Source organism: Esox lucius, chromosome 15, assembly GCF_011004845.1.
Source record: "Esox lucius isolate fEsoLuc1 chromosome 15, fEsoLuc1.pri, whole genome shotgun sequence".
Lineage (NCBI taxonomy): Eukaryota > Metazoa > Chordata > Actinopteri > Esociformes > Esocidae > Esox > Esox lucius.
Window position 1 is genome coordinate 1207568 of NC_047583.1, and position 14651 is coordinate 1222218.

The 14651-nt window shown below is 43.1% G+C and overlaps 1 protein-coding gene across 2 annotated transcripts in view; it reads right to left on the bottom strand.

Annotated features, from left to right (window-relative positions):
* Positions 1-1164: 1164 nt before the first annotated feature.
* rnf144aa (ring finger protein 144aa) overlaps positions 1165-14651 on the bottom strand; it is a 44832-nt gene continuing 31345 nt past the window's right edge. For both annotated transcript variants that reach the window (XM_010898130.3, XM_010898132.3), the window contains exons 5-8: positions 13365-13584; positions 10867-11014; positions 9897-9986; positions 1165-6099 (exon numbers count right to left, since the gene is read on the bottom strand). In XM_010898130.3, coding sequence (XP_010896432.1) covers positions 5968-6099; positions 9897-9986; positions 10867-11014; positions 13365-13584 — 590 coding nt within the window. In that variant the 3' untranslated portion in view covers positions 1165-5967. The remainder of the gene's footprint in view (positions 6100-9896; positions 9987-10866; positions 11015-13364; positions 13585-14651) is intronic.

The window sequence follows — 14651 nt, forward strand, 5'->3', positions numbered from 1 at the left end:
TTGCTAGAATTTCAGTTCCTTTAATGTTGCTGTAGGCCTCTTGGAAGCCTCCCTGACCAGTTTTCTTCTCTTCTTTTAATCAATTTTGGAGGGACGTCCAATTCTTGGTAATGTCTCTGTTGTGCCATATTTTCTCCACTTGATGATGACTGTCCTCACTATGTTCCATGGTAAATATAATGCTTTGGAAATTATTTTGTACCCTTCTACTGACTTAAATCTTTTAACAATAAGATCCCTCTGATGCTTTGGAAGCTCTTTGCGGACCATGGCTTTTGCTCTGAGATGCAACTAAGAAAATGTCAGGAAAATCCTACTAGAACAGCTGAACTTTATTTGTGATTAATCAGAGTCACTTTAAATGATGGCAGGTGTGTAATGACTTCTATTTAACATGAGTTTGAATATGATTGGTTAATTCTGAACACAGCCACATCCCCAGTTATAAGAGGGTGTGCACACTTATGCAAACAGGTTATTATTAAGGTTTTTATTTTTTATTTTTCCCCCTCGAAGATTTCAGTTTGTTTTTCAATTGAATTGTCCACATTATAGGTCACATTAAAAGTGGAAAAAGTTCTGACATGATTTATCTTTGTCTCATTCTTTAACATCATAGAATCCTGGCATTTTAACAGTGCTGTGTAGACATTTTATATCCATTGTAGTAAAACTTGTGTAAATGTCTGATATGCACACTTTTAAAAACATATTGTATATATACCCAGGATGCACAGTAACATTAGAGCAATATAATTACTGATTAATATTACTACAAGAGCCAATGTTGTTGAGCCGGTCTCTCTTTAAATAAGACTAGCAGTTGGAGAGATGTTGTTTACTTACTCGCAGTCCATTTGCACATCTCTATTCAGTGACATTTACATGCTGTAAGCACTGAGTGGAATTACAATATCAACAGATAAACACAATACCGTCTTACAACACAAGAGGGCATACTTCTACATCTTACGTTCTTGGAACCATCAAACGATGCTGTGAGAATTGTGTGGCCTCTTTCGGAACATGTTGACCAGAGGCTTTGATTGCTCTATTCACAGGTCCACACCATATTTACTGAAACCAACATCTGAGCCGGCACAGAACGATCCAAGTCAATTCGGAATCAGGAATACGGTTGTCGCATTTATGTCCAGAAGCGAATCATGAAGAAACAACCCAATTTATTCCATGTCACAGTGTTAGTGGAACAGTAAATACATGGGAGAGAAAAGCATTGCTGTGTTTATCCAAGGCTGTCCACACATTGGCCATTCACATAGTTACATAGTTTGAACAGGCGGAGATATTAATCGTTCCCTTCCAAAGTTAACACAAATACAGAGTCATTACCGTTAGCTCACCGGCATTCAGGCCAACAAAAAGAGTGCAACTAAGAAACTATTGTACATATAATCAGGACTAAAAGATTTGTGGACACAATGTCAGTTCTTAAAATTATGAGTCATAACAGATCAATAATAGAAACAAAAGGAACATCATATTTTAACAGAAGAACATTATTCAAAATGAAAATTAACCTCAGTAGACAAGGACAAAGACCTAAATAAGTTCAAGGCTTAGAAGATGTGTATTCGATAGATCTCAACTTGAGATCCAAGAAACATGATGGAATATGGTTGACTCTCTGTAGAACAACAGGGAATGAAAGCAGATGATAAAACTAATGACTGAAGAGCCCAGAGTCTGAAAAGTAGATCTCGCATAAACAGATGAATAAAGACCACAGGCAAAAATCTGTCAAGCACCACATCACAACTACTCAATATTGTCCTCTGCTCAACAACCACTTAACCAAAATTATGCTCATACTGACTTCTCGTCTGTTACATTCCAAACACTTTCAAAAGCCAGCTTTCAGCAGTCTGTCTTCAAGCCTTGGAAAACATTTCTTACAATTCCAAACCCTGAAATACTTCAATAAAGACTATTAAAGTGCCTGTGGTTACTTCAAACATTTTACAGTCATACTGTAAAGTGGCCTATTTGGAGAAAGCTCCACCATTCAACATGGGACATAACGTTTCTGTTTTTACTTTACACGATCTGGAATGCTTCAAACTATCCACTTACTCTACACCACTGAATTCTCTGTTGCCAGACTTGGTGTAACTGTCATAGAGAGATACGGTCGGCTCAGCAAATCCACATGGGCTGCGCTGACAGAAAGACCAACCCTGATCTTACTTTCACTAATTTAATCTTTTGATCAATCAGATCAGCTCAGAAAATTCTTATGTTTAAATACCCACAGTGACTCATCAAAAGACCAATTTGTTGGAAAAGATCAGAATTGGGCTACCTCTAAATGCAGCTGAGCTCTTTAGATTTCTTTCTGCCAGAAGAAGAATGTAATAAAGGCTAATTAATGCATAAAGGGTCAGCAAAAAATGATGAGCCCACAGGCAAGGTACTCAAACATTAAGGCTAAATTGATTGTGCTGGCTACCATCAGGCAAAGTAATAGACAATGCTAGCTCTAGTTTATTAACAGCCCCCCAAATTCAACGCTACATGGAGTCCCTTATGGAACAGGAAAAAACCTTGGGCACTTCAGAGAACAAACTCAAAATATCTTGCCGAAGTGGTTCATTGATAAACTGAAATACAAGGATTAATTTCTTGAGGTTCACTGCAATCTTTGAAGACAAAGCTGTTTAATTGCCACTTTTTCGTTCCCTAGCTAAGGGGCTGGAGAAACTGAACCACTGAAATTCATAGAGCTCTAGATACAAGAAGTGGACAGTATCTATGTCAAAAATATTGTTTTAGCTGTGTCCAGGCTATGCAATCAAGTATGTGTTACAAACAAAGGAGTAAAACGGGCTGTATTTCACACAGTGTGAATCCTGAACGCGTAATGGTGGAAAGCAACGCTTTATGAGACAGTATACAAGGGGTATGACACCACATCATTTTCTACTGCGCTAACTGTGTTAGCAAACGGTTTATAAGGCCAATAAGGGATCTCAGGGGTGTGGAATACAGCCAATATACCATGGCTAAGCTCTGTGCCCAGGCTCTCCACCATGGTTCATCCACAAAATCAGCCATGGTATATTGGCCATATACCACAGCCCCCCATGCCTCATTGCTCAACTATACAGTATATATGTTTATATAGGTTTCTGATGGCATTAGACATTTAAACAAGGTCCAAAATATTGTTGCAAAAATCACGTTGTCCCTTTAAATGTTTCAGAATGACAAATGGTGTAGCTACATAACCCCTTTACTACAGCCCCGTGCACATATCCCGCTCGCTAGCGCTATGAAGAGGCACGATCCCATTCATTTCCAACCAGAGTCACAGAATTGGGGCGATAGTGGGCAGAGCTAATCTCAGAGATGAAATCTCCCAGCGGCAGCTACACTATAGAGTAGAGAAATGTTCAACTTGATGCTAATTTCCAGCGAGCGGCCAGTGGCGGAGTTCGGCTACTTCGAATGAAAGGGCAGACGTTCTCTGCATCTTGATGTTCCTTCTCTTTTCTACTCGCTAGCTTAAGAAATGGCAAGAAACATATTATTTCAGTGTCCGGTTTCCCCATTATCTATGATGCGTCTCCGGCTTTATAAAGAGATATAATTCTAAAAATGGATGCATGGAAGGTTTCAGAGATCGTTGGGATCATGGGTGAGTGATACATGCATAACGGAAAAAAAAGTAAATTGCTATTTGAACATAGACAAATCATTGATTTGGCATTGTGTTGATACTTTAAAAAATATATATTGGCGGAGTCACGCAAATAATAAATACGTATCAGTAATTGCGGAGACTGTTGTGTCCCCAATATTGGTCGACTTGTTGCTAGCATAAATTTGGAAGACGCCCCGCCCGATCGAGGCAGTATGCACACAAGGGAGGGCTATGAGACAGCTCACCAGAGATTGAGCGATTTGCGAGTTCAGTGAGTGGGCAGTGTGCACGCAGCATACAAGGTATGATTAAACATCATAATGAAACATAATATGATCCCTGACCATCCAATCCCACCATCCTTTACTGAAACACGGGCCGTGAACGATCTACTAGACCACTCTATATAAATACAGACTATTAGCAAGACCTAGAAAGATTACAAACTTGCATAGATACAGTGATGTGTAGAGCAGCTTCTGGATCAGTCCTAAACAGCCCAGTGAAGTACTTGACATTTTGATATCCCTGCAAATAAAGGTTGCAATGGCTGTCAGTAGTGGGAAGTGAAAACCTGCTCCCAACCAAAACATGGACAGCCACACCACTGACATGGGTAACATCACCACTGGTTCAGGGAACAACAATGTCTTTACAGGATGTTAGTTTGATCTAGTTTTTGTCTAGGATATAGCGTATATAAGCAACGTCAATGCAATATGGATGATATGAAGACATCTTTGTATCGGAGATATTCATCTCCTACCTGGTCAACCTGAAAATAAACAGGTTGTAATGACTGATTGTGTTGCATAAAACAAATGAATTCCTTAAATGTGCTTTCAATTGGACAACATTGGATAATGGACCTATTTAGCAAATTGTCCTCTGAATACTTTCTTATTTAAGGCCATTTGTTTCCATTTGGCTAAGCATTATTCTAATTTGTGTTTAACCCTGTGAGACCCAGAGTTGTATTTTACTGTTTCCTAAAGTGCATCCTGTATACAGTAGGTTCTGAATTAAATCATAATGACCAAAACTGCAACCAGATCTAAATAAATCTCTTAGTAGAATCTCTTGTGTGTTGGATGCTAGTTTTGGCTAAACATCAAAAGACCAAACATTTTAGAATATTAGTTATCAAAAGTGGATTTTTGACCAAATAGAATGATTTGACTGTTCTTCTAATATAATGATTTGAATGTTCTTCCAATATAATGATTTGAATGTTCTTCTAATAGAATGATTTGACTGTTCAGAAGTGGGAAAACATCAAACAACCCTGTGATAAAACATAGGGTTATTTCCCTACAGACTTTGATCTTTGCTTGGGTCTGACAAGGTTAAACATTACATCTACATTCAAACATTTCTTTATACAACAACAACAACAAAAAAAGTTTCTTTTTTACCTTCACCATCTGTGTGGATTGGGAAAAGAAGCAGCCTAATTTAGGGCCTCATAGAAAATGGGCTGACCTAGGATCAGTTGTCTAACCTAAACCATTCAACAGGCTGACCTAGGATCAGTTGTGTCTAACCTCAACCATTCAACGGGCTGACTTAGGATCAGTTGTGTCTAACCTCAACCATTCAACAGGCTGACTTAGGATCACTTGTGTCTAACCTAAACCATTCAATGGGCTGACCTAGGATCAGTTGTGTCACTTTGTGAACACAAGGCCAATAGGATTCTTATTGGGCCACACAGGTGAGTGAACAAACACATTATGGTTGAAATCCATTCAGTAAAAGGAAAACATTGCTGCTATCTGGAGTGAAGGATTAGAAAATAAACTGATCTAAGGAAATGTGCTGTACAGGGGAGGGAGAACACCTCCTGCCTCCAGCCCCAACAACGGCAGTAAACACAAATCGTGTTTCATCCTGTGACCCCAGCTCCTTCCCGCTGGGCAACACACAGAGGAAGCAAAGCGTTGCATCAGGACAAACATAAACAAAAACAGGAAGTCAATTAAAGCGAGTTAAAGTGAAACGTGGTCTGTTAGCAGAGTCTCCACCTCTGATGCCTCAGACATCCCACCCTCCCATACCACAGATCACTTCAAGTCCCAACTCACATTATCCTCTTACCACAATGACATTTGACCCCTGAGCTCCTCCACCAGGCCAGGGGAGACAGGGTCAACTCATGACACTGTGTGGTGAGATGTGGCTGGACCAAGGCCACAGCCTGCTCTCAGCCCTGTTAATGAAGCAGCTCTTGGAAGGAGGAAACAGGGGAAAAAAAAGGATGAAAGGGAAAAGATGTCCAGTGGTGGGCGGGACTCTGGGAGGTTTTAGGTGGGCAAGGGGTCGTCATCCCCTTTGCTACATTTGCATTTGCAGCAGAGAACGAAGGGCGTGGCCAGGAGGAGGAAAGGGGAGGCCACCAGCAGGAGGAGGCCGAAGCCAGCGAAGATCCCCACCACCTGAAAGACAACAGGAGAGTGAGACTTGTGTTGCAAAAAAAATTTTGTGCCTATGTATACAGAATAGTTCCTCAAAACATTTTCTGTGCCTATGTATACAGAATAGTTCTCAAAACATGTCAATGAGCACGATATTTTGCTGAAAAACTGAGGAAATCTATATTTTGTGAAGCCACTCCAGAGTGGATAACAGCACTGACACACTTCCTGTAAAGCCTGACGAGGTCGGTACCCACTACCTCCATCTAGCACATTAAGATTCTTGATAGTCTTGGGTTTGCCCTCTTCAATTCAGACCACAGGTTTTCTAATGGATTCACGTCAGGAGACAGACAAGGCCATAGTTTCTGTGGACCTGTAACCATTTCTGTGACTTTTTCAGATCACGGCCATGTTGAAAAGTCTATCAATGACCAAGTCTCAATCTACTGGCAGAGGCGACCAGATTTTGAGCTAGAATATCCTGGCACATAGTGGAATTCATTGTGCAAGTGATCTTAACAAGTAGCAAAACAGCCCCAAAGCATCAATGACCCACAACTATGTTTTACTGTGGGTATCTGGTGCTTTTCCTGGTATTTTGTCCAGTGTGACTCACCTGACCACAACACACACCAAGTTCCTGTAACGACTGGCTGTCATTTGAGGACTGTGCTCTGTGAGGGCTTCTTTAAAACAACCCTCCTGTGACACGGTGGAGGCAAACAGTTGAATTTGGGACTTGATAATCCTTAACTTAAGAGACTAGACGGTGTCGTTCTGAAACTGTGATCCTTGGATTCTTCTTTGCCTCTCACACCATCTTCATCACTGTGTGTGGGGGCAATATGAACATCTGTCCTTTTCTTGGCTACTTTGTAACTGTTCCAGACTTCTGAACCTTTCTGACTGTTGCCCTGACTTTTCTTAGTGGCATGTTCACTGGTTTGGTATTTTTATATGCTTTACCTGATCTGTGTAGGTCAATGACCATCTGGCTGTTCGGCTGACAGCCATTTGGGTTTACCCATGGCGATGGAGGACAAGGGAATTTCTACGTGTACTCCGATCACCATTTTGTTAGGGAAGCAGTACCTCCATTTGCAATGAACGCTGGAATCTGTGATATTTTATGCAAAGATGAATAGAGGATGTTGATAGTACAGCTAAATTCTAGATTGTGTTGAAGAGACCTTAAAGAGGCCAAATGGTTCATTGCTTACATTTGTAATTAGCAGTAGGCTAGCTACGGTGAACATCTCCTTTAATAAAAACCCCTGTATGCGCTGAGCATTCCTTTAAACTTCGTGGGGCATGTCACCTCTCTATCCACACGGGGGCGACAGACACTGGGCCATTTTCTGCTACAAAATGGCATTTCAAACAGCCTTTGACATCCAAACGTTCCTTCATTAAACAACATAGTGCAGTTCAGCATGTTTCAGAACAAGAAAGTTATTCTGCTGACCACTCCAGAGCTGATAGATGTGTCTGGTTTAATTTGGATGGATATGGTCCTTTTAATACAGTTTTGGAGGTTTCTGTACCCAGACGAGAACCCTGTTCTGGGGCAGCAGGTAGCCCAGCAGTGAGACCCTCTGACCAGGAACCAAAAGGTTGAAGGACTGGGTCCGTAAGCCAGAACGCTGGTTTGTTCTTCCCTTCAAGCAAGACAGTAAACACCATTTGCTCTCCCAGGCTCTCAACTAGCCAGCCCCCACCCCCCACCAGTCTAATTCAAAAGGACCCTTGGTGGGACCCAGTGCCATAACTGACAAATATCCCCTTTCCTTAACCTTGAGTCGTACCGACAAAGCAACTGTATAGGCCGGTCCGTGAGCCCAGATACGGGGTGACCTTCATTCTTCTGAGGAGTCCCTGTTGCGTGAAATTGCCCAGCCAGCTCCAATCTCAGAATAGATCCAAAGATCAGATTGAAAGGCGAAGACAGATCCAACAGAGGTTGAGCTTTCATAAAGGCAGGATCTGCCATAACATATCACGCCCTTTACATAAAGACTATGAGTGCTGATCAGGTTAGCCTTTTAGATCATAACGGTGCTGAAATGGCCATGGGGGACCTGACCCGATATCAACACTCAGACAACTAAGAGCTCTGGGTCTTTTCTATGTATTCCTGAAGACACGAGGCTTGTCAGGGGAATCGGGGTGTTGGTTACGGGCTGTAACTATGTTCCAATGACTCAGCCTCCCCCGCTGGGAAGCAGATGTCTGTGTGTATGCTAGCAGTCCCAACACTCAGTTAAACACGGGATATGTGCTCCTGTACGAAGAGCTGTAGGAGAGAACACTACAGCTCAAACCACAAAACTACAGCTCAAACTACAAAACTACAGCTCAAACCACAAAACTACAGCTCAAACCACAAAACTACAGCTCAAACTACAAAACTACAGCTCAAACTACAAAACTACAGCTCAAACCACAAAACTACAGCTCAAACTACAAAACTACAGCTCAAACTATAAAACTACAGCTCAAACCACAAAACTACAGCTCAAACCACAAAACTACAGCTCAAACCACAAAACTACAGCTCAAACTACAAAACTACAGCTCAAACTACAAAACTACAGCTCAAACCACAAAACTACAGCTCAAACCACAAAACTACAGCTCAAACCACAAAACTACAGCTCAAACTATAAAAAGTGCATTAAATAAAACTATGTTTAACAAAATTCAAAGGTATATATACAGGTGCTGGTCATAAAATTATTATAATATCATCAAAAAGTTGATTTATTTCAGTAATTCCATTCAAAAAGTGAAACTGTATAATGTGTTCATTCATTCCGCACAGACTGAAGTCCAGTGTAAAGTTTCCACAGTCAGTGATGGCTTGGGGTGCAATGTCATCTGCTGGTGTTGGTCCACTGTGTTTTCTGAGGTCCAAGGTCAACGCAGCCGTCTACCAGGAAGTTTTAGAGCACTTCATGCTTCCTGCTGCTGAACAACTTTATGGCGATGCAGATTTCATTTTCCAACAGGACTTGGCACCTGCACACAGTGCCAAAGCTACCAGTACCTGGTTTAAGGACCATGGTATCCTTGTTCTCAATTGGCCAGCAAACTTGCCTGACCTTAACCCTATGGAAAATCTATGGGGTATTGTGAAGAGGAAGATGCGATACGCCAGACCCAACAATGCAGAAGAGCTGAAGGCCACTATCAGAGCAACCTGGGCTCTCATAACACCTGAGCAGTGCCACAGACTGATCGACTCCATGCCACGCCGCATTGCTGCAGTAATTCAGGCAAAAGGAGCCCCAACTAAGTATTGAGTGCTGTACATGCTCATACTTTTCATGTTCATACTTTTCATTTGGCCAATATTTCTAAAAATCATTTTTTTGTATTGGTCTTAAGTAATATTCAAATTTTCTGAGATACTGAATTTGGGATTTTCATTAGTTGTCAGTTATAATCATCACAATTAAAAGAAATAAACATTTGAAATATATCAGTCTGTGTGCAATGAATGAATATAAAATATAAGTTTCACTTTTTGAATGGAATTACTGAAATAAATAAACTTTTTGATGATATTACAATTTTATGACCAGCACCTGTATTGGGTTTAGTTTGTAATGCTTTAAGGGCAGCTGAGCCCAGATAACTACTGTAGGAAGTACACTACCAAAGAACACACTAACTACAGCCAGAAGTGACTGGAGAATGTGCACATACTATAAGGACACATATGACAGGAACAAACAGTAACCTGCAGCCTCCCAACAACACGTGACCAGGTCCAACTTGCAAATCAAAAAGACAAACATGCCAAGGATACGTACTTGTGTTCTGTGCCAGATGACAGAGGCTCTGGAATGGCCCAGTTTATTCCGACAGGGGCCTTTGTCATAGTGGATCAAAAGGAAGTCATCCTGTCTCACAAAAACACAAAATGACACATACAGAAAGGAGGTGGGGGGGGTGAGCATATCATTAGTGCTGTTGTTAGTACCCTGAGAGGACAGGCAGCTGCTGGGAGAATATTGCTTTTAAATGACCAGTGAGATCTAACGACCAGTTAGGATTAACCCAGGATACTGGACATCTAACTACCCTGGTCTGTGGTTAGGATTAACCCAGGATACTGGACATCTAACTACCCAGGTCTGTGGTTAGGATTTACCCAGGATACTGGACATCTAACTACCCAGGTCTGTGGTTAGGATTAACCCAGGATACTGGACATCTAACTACCCAGGTCTGTGGTTAGGATTTACCCAGGATACTGGACATCTAACTACCCAGGTCTGTGGTTAGGATTTACCCAGTATCCTGGGTAAATCCGTCTAGCCTTCTTCAATCACAGAAAGCCCCTCCATTTCAGCTCCTTTGTATCAAACATCCTAAATGAGTTTGGATTTGTAAATCCAGACGTCAATAGTCTTATCACACCTCATGCTTTCATGCCCTGATAACACCGTTAACACCAGACCTCAGAACAATCTAAACAATCTGATCCAACAGACTTCACACTCTAATAGGAAATAAAAATGTGCAAAGATAAGCAGGAATAAGTCCATATAGAAATGGAGTGGGGAAGTGTTTCAGAAAAACACTGGGACCAGAAAAGTACCAGCACAGTGTGTGTGTGTGAAAGAGACAGTTATCTACTCACAGAGGCGTGCGTGTGTGTGTGTGTGTGCGTGCGTGTGTGTGAAAGAGACGGTTATCTACTCACAGAGGCGTGCGTGTGTGTGTGTGTGTGAGAGACAGTTATCTACTCACAGAGGCGTTTGTGTGTTTTCTACTCACGTCTAGGGACTCCAGGCAGTACCAGCAGAAGGCGTGTTTGCAGTTCTTACACATCATCTGGGCACAGCCTTCATCCCTCTCGATGTACACCTTACACTTGGGACAGCGCTTGATAGGACCCTCTTCGTCATCACTCTTATAGAAGGAGCTAAAGGGACACAGAGGAGAAACGTGGAGATTTTAATGGCACTGTTAAGGAATGCAGCCAGTCTCTCATACAGCAGATTTTGACAGCAGGGTTGAATGGGCACGGCCACCCGGCCACCAGGCCACCAGGCCACCCGGCCACCAGGCCACCCGGCCACCAGGCCACCCGGCCACCCGGCCACCAGGCCACCCAGCCACCAGGCCAGCAGGCCACTAGGCCACCAGGTCACTTGGCCACCAGGCCACCAGGTCACAAGGCCACCCAACCACCCGGCTACAAGAAATAAAACAGCATTTCTATTAACACAAAATGAAAATAGAATGAGAAACCCAAAGTGCTTTTCTGTTGCATGCAGATTTTTTTGACTTATAAATGACTGAAGCATATCCATGGAAGAATAACACTTATTAATGCCTCAGAGGTGACCTGTGATTCCCCAACACAACCTCAACGAGGACCATGGTAAACAACACTGGTAAACAACGTTCATGTAAACAATGTAAAAATCTGAATTTTGTTAACATCGATATCAGGTCTTTCATACAGTTGAATTTAAGAGTAGTTACTTTTCTCCAGATCCTGCCTCAACATTTAGCCAAGACACAGATCGGGTGATCCCTTTGTTATTGTTCAAAACAAGAATCCTGTCTTTAAAAGGATGATCTTGCTACTCCTTTTCATTCGGACTGCGGCCGCTCTTTGAGGTCAGGCACAGATGTCAGTTGGAGTCTCAGAGGGGTGGAACAAGACCATTCCCTTCCAAAGACAATTCTCTGTCTATTGATCCCCTCTGGCCAAAGTGAATTAAGGCACACCTTTTCACGTCCTGCTTCATCCGATACCCTTACAGCCAATTTGCAACAAAACAGGACATTTGGATTCCAGCTTCCTCTCAGAAGTGTGGCTATGCCACTGTGATCTAGCCCAAACATCTCTGGGGCCTCAGTCTATTGAACAGAAAGGACAAGCAACATACTCCGTTAAGGGGGTTAATTAACAACTCATGATGTGATTACTGTAACTCAAAGCCCTCCCAACTTGGAATACTTCGATCCCATCACCCAGGAATTCACCAGTATCTCTCATCAATTGTTTTCTCCCCAGGCCGACACCAACCATGCAATACAGGAGTTCTAGATTGGAACTACAAACCCTCTACACGGAGGCTGCATTTGTCATTAGCGTGTACTTCAATAACAGGAATTTAAGGGAAGTGCTGCCCAAATTTCACCAACATATCTTCTATTCAACATGCTTTGCCACTGTTATACTTAGGATTTAAGGGCCTCCTCCGCTTCAGCAGGAAGCACCACTAGTAAGTACTGAGCTGGTCTGAGAAAAGAGAATCCATTTAGTGGGACATTTGGACTAGAGGGACAGGTACACGTTTTGACCAGATGGACAGGGACTCGTTATGACCAGATGGACAGGGACGCGTTTTGACCAGATGGACAGGGACTCGTTATGACCAGATGGACAGGGACGCGTTTTGACCAGATGGACAGGGACGCGTTTTGACCAGATGGACAGGGACGCGTCCACAATAAAGGTATTTTATCCTTGCATATACTGTGAAATGCATTCTCCTTGGAAATACTATAATGAAAGGGCATTTTCCTTGCATAAACTGTAAAAGGCTAAGCACTCATTTCTCACTTCCAGAGAAGCTAAGCACTCATTCCTCACAGCTCACTGGGGTTACATCCCAGTAGACATCTTGATTAGGACAGTCAAGCAGCTTAATCCTGACTGCTGGCGCTGATGGCATCTTCATTTTCAAACTAACTAGCAGGAGTGTTAAGACATGTCCCTTCCCTAGTCGCTTCACCAACCGTCTTCAAAATGTCCACCATTATTCCAAGACCCAAATATGACAAGGTTACTGAGCTAAAGTCACACTACTGGAACTCTGACTTGGGTCATCATGAAGAACTTTGAGACACTAGTCTAGGATCACATCAACTCCATCACCCCACCACCCACTTTAATGATCTCCCTCACCAACACAGAGCCCAGTCACACCAGCACCCAGGAAACACCAGCACCCAGGAAACACCAGCACCCAGGAAAAGCTCAGCCCATACTGCCCGCCCCGGATCAGTCCGTCAGGAATCTGGTAGAGCTGGACTCATTCTGGAACCACAGGGTGTTCATGATGAGTGGACCTCGGTTGGCGAGGGTCGCAAACAGAACTCGGGAGCGTCGTGACCAGCAGAGAGTTGAAAAGAAACGTCTACCAGCAGGATATCAACCAGCCTTTATGCCAGCCATTTTACCTGTAGCTTACATCACAATGGTTTGTCTTCAACTGGTAGCAAAGGCGTGATGGAGAGGAAGTGACAAAGAGTACCTGGTCTCTCCTGGCAGGAAGGCTGTGATGGGCAGGTTGTTCTCCTGGGGGGGGCAGGCTTCCCCTGGGTGCCAGTTTGCCCTGCAGACGGAGCAGAACTCCAGGTTGCACACGGCACACTGAACCAGCTGTGGTAGTGCCACCTCAGCCTCCTTCAACTGGCACACTGCCTGGCATGATGATGACGGGCACCAGGTTCGGCATGGGTCCAGAAGCACCTCTGTGGTGGGACAAAACCAGGGCCGGTATCACCAACAGTACCCACAGCTCACTTGTAGAGGCATGGTGACTGCTGCTGTGCTACGAGCGACACATCGAAATATGATGTCAACACGTTTATAGAACAGAAAGGCTTGTGTTTTCCCCGTATTCTTTCACTGCTACATGGTTTTCTAGCGTACTGTCGTTGTGTCAGGGAGATTGACAAACCAAACCTAGAATTTTCTTACATGGCACTCTGAAAAAGATTCAGAAGTACAAAAGTGACTGAGGAAAACACACAATCTCGTGTTGCTTTTTCCGTACGATCACAGTGTCTCAGCCCTTCAGTTGATGCTGTCAACCGTCGCAGCAAAACACTTCTACTTTTCCAATTCCATTTTCTACCAAACAAACAAAAAAAGCTGTCATTCACTCAATGTTTGGTCTGTTGCTACAAAACAAACCCAACATCTCGATGACTGTCAGCATTCTGGAATCAGCGATGCAGCAATGTTTTTTTCTTGACCCAATTAGTCTCTGCACTGTTTGACAGCATCTCATCTGTCAGCATGTGTTTAACCCGTGTTAGTCACCTCATCAGTCCGGATGTCTGTCACCTGACCTGGAACAGCTCATTTAAGAGCTGCTGGCTGACAGAGAGCTTCAGTTGCAGTGGGAGAAGCATGCAACACATGCGTTTTTTGCCCGCACACAGTAAGATAATTCAAGCATGAAAGTTTTGTTCTCCACTGTTTGGTTTGGCTCCCCTGAACTGCCCATCCTAAATTGGAGTGGGACTCCAAAGTCTGGTGCGGTTTAATCAAAATCGCAGCAACCTTTACCTTCTGTGCTGCTCTCAAAGAATGGTGTCAGAGCTCGGATGAACTCATTGGTTCATCTAATCTATGACTCGAGCCGGTTACCAAAAAACATTCTAATATTGAGGGTACCCTCTCCAGGTGTAACCCTGCCCCTGCATAGTCACCTCTTCCACAATCCCTGACATGCTCACGTGGAAGGTAACAGCTGGCTGTGGTCCACTTGTCCTCTTCCCTGAACCCTAGCAGAGACAGTTATCCAAGTGAG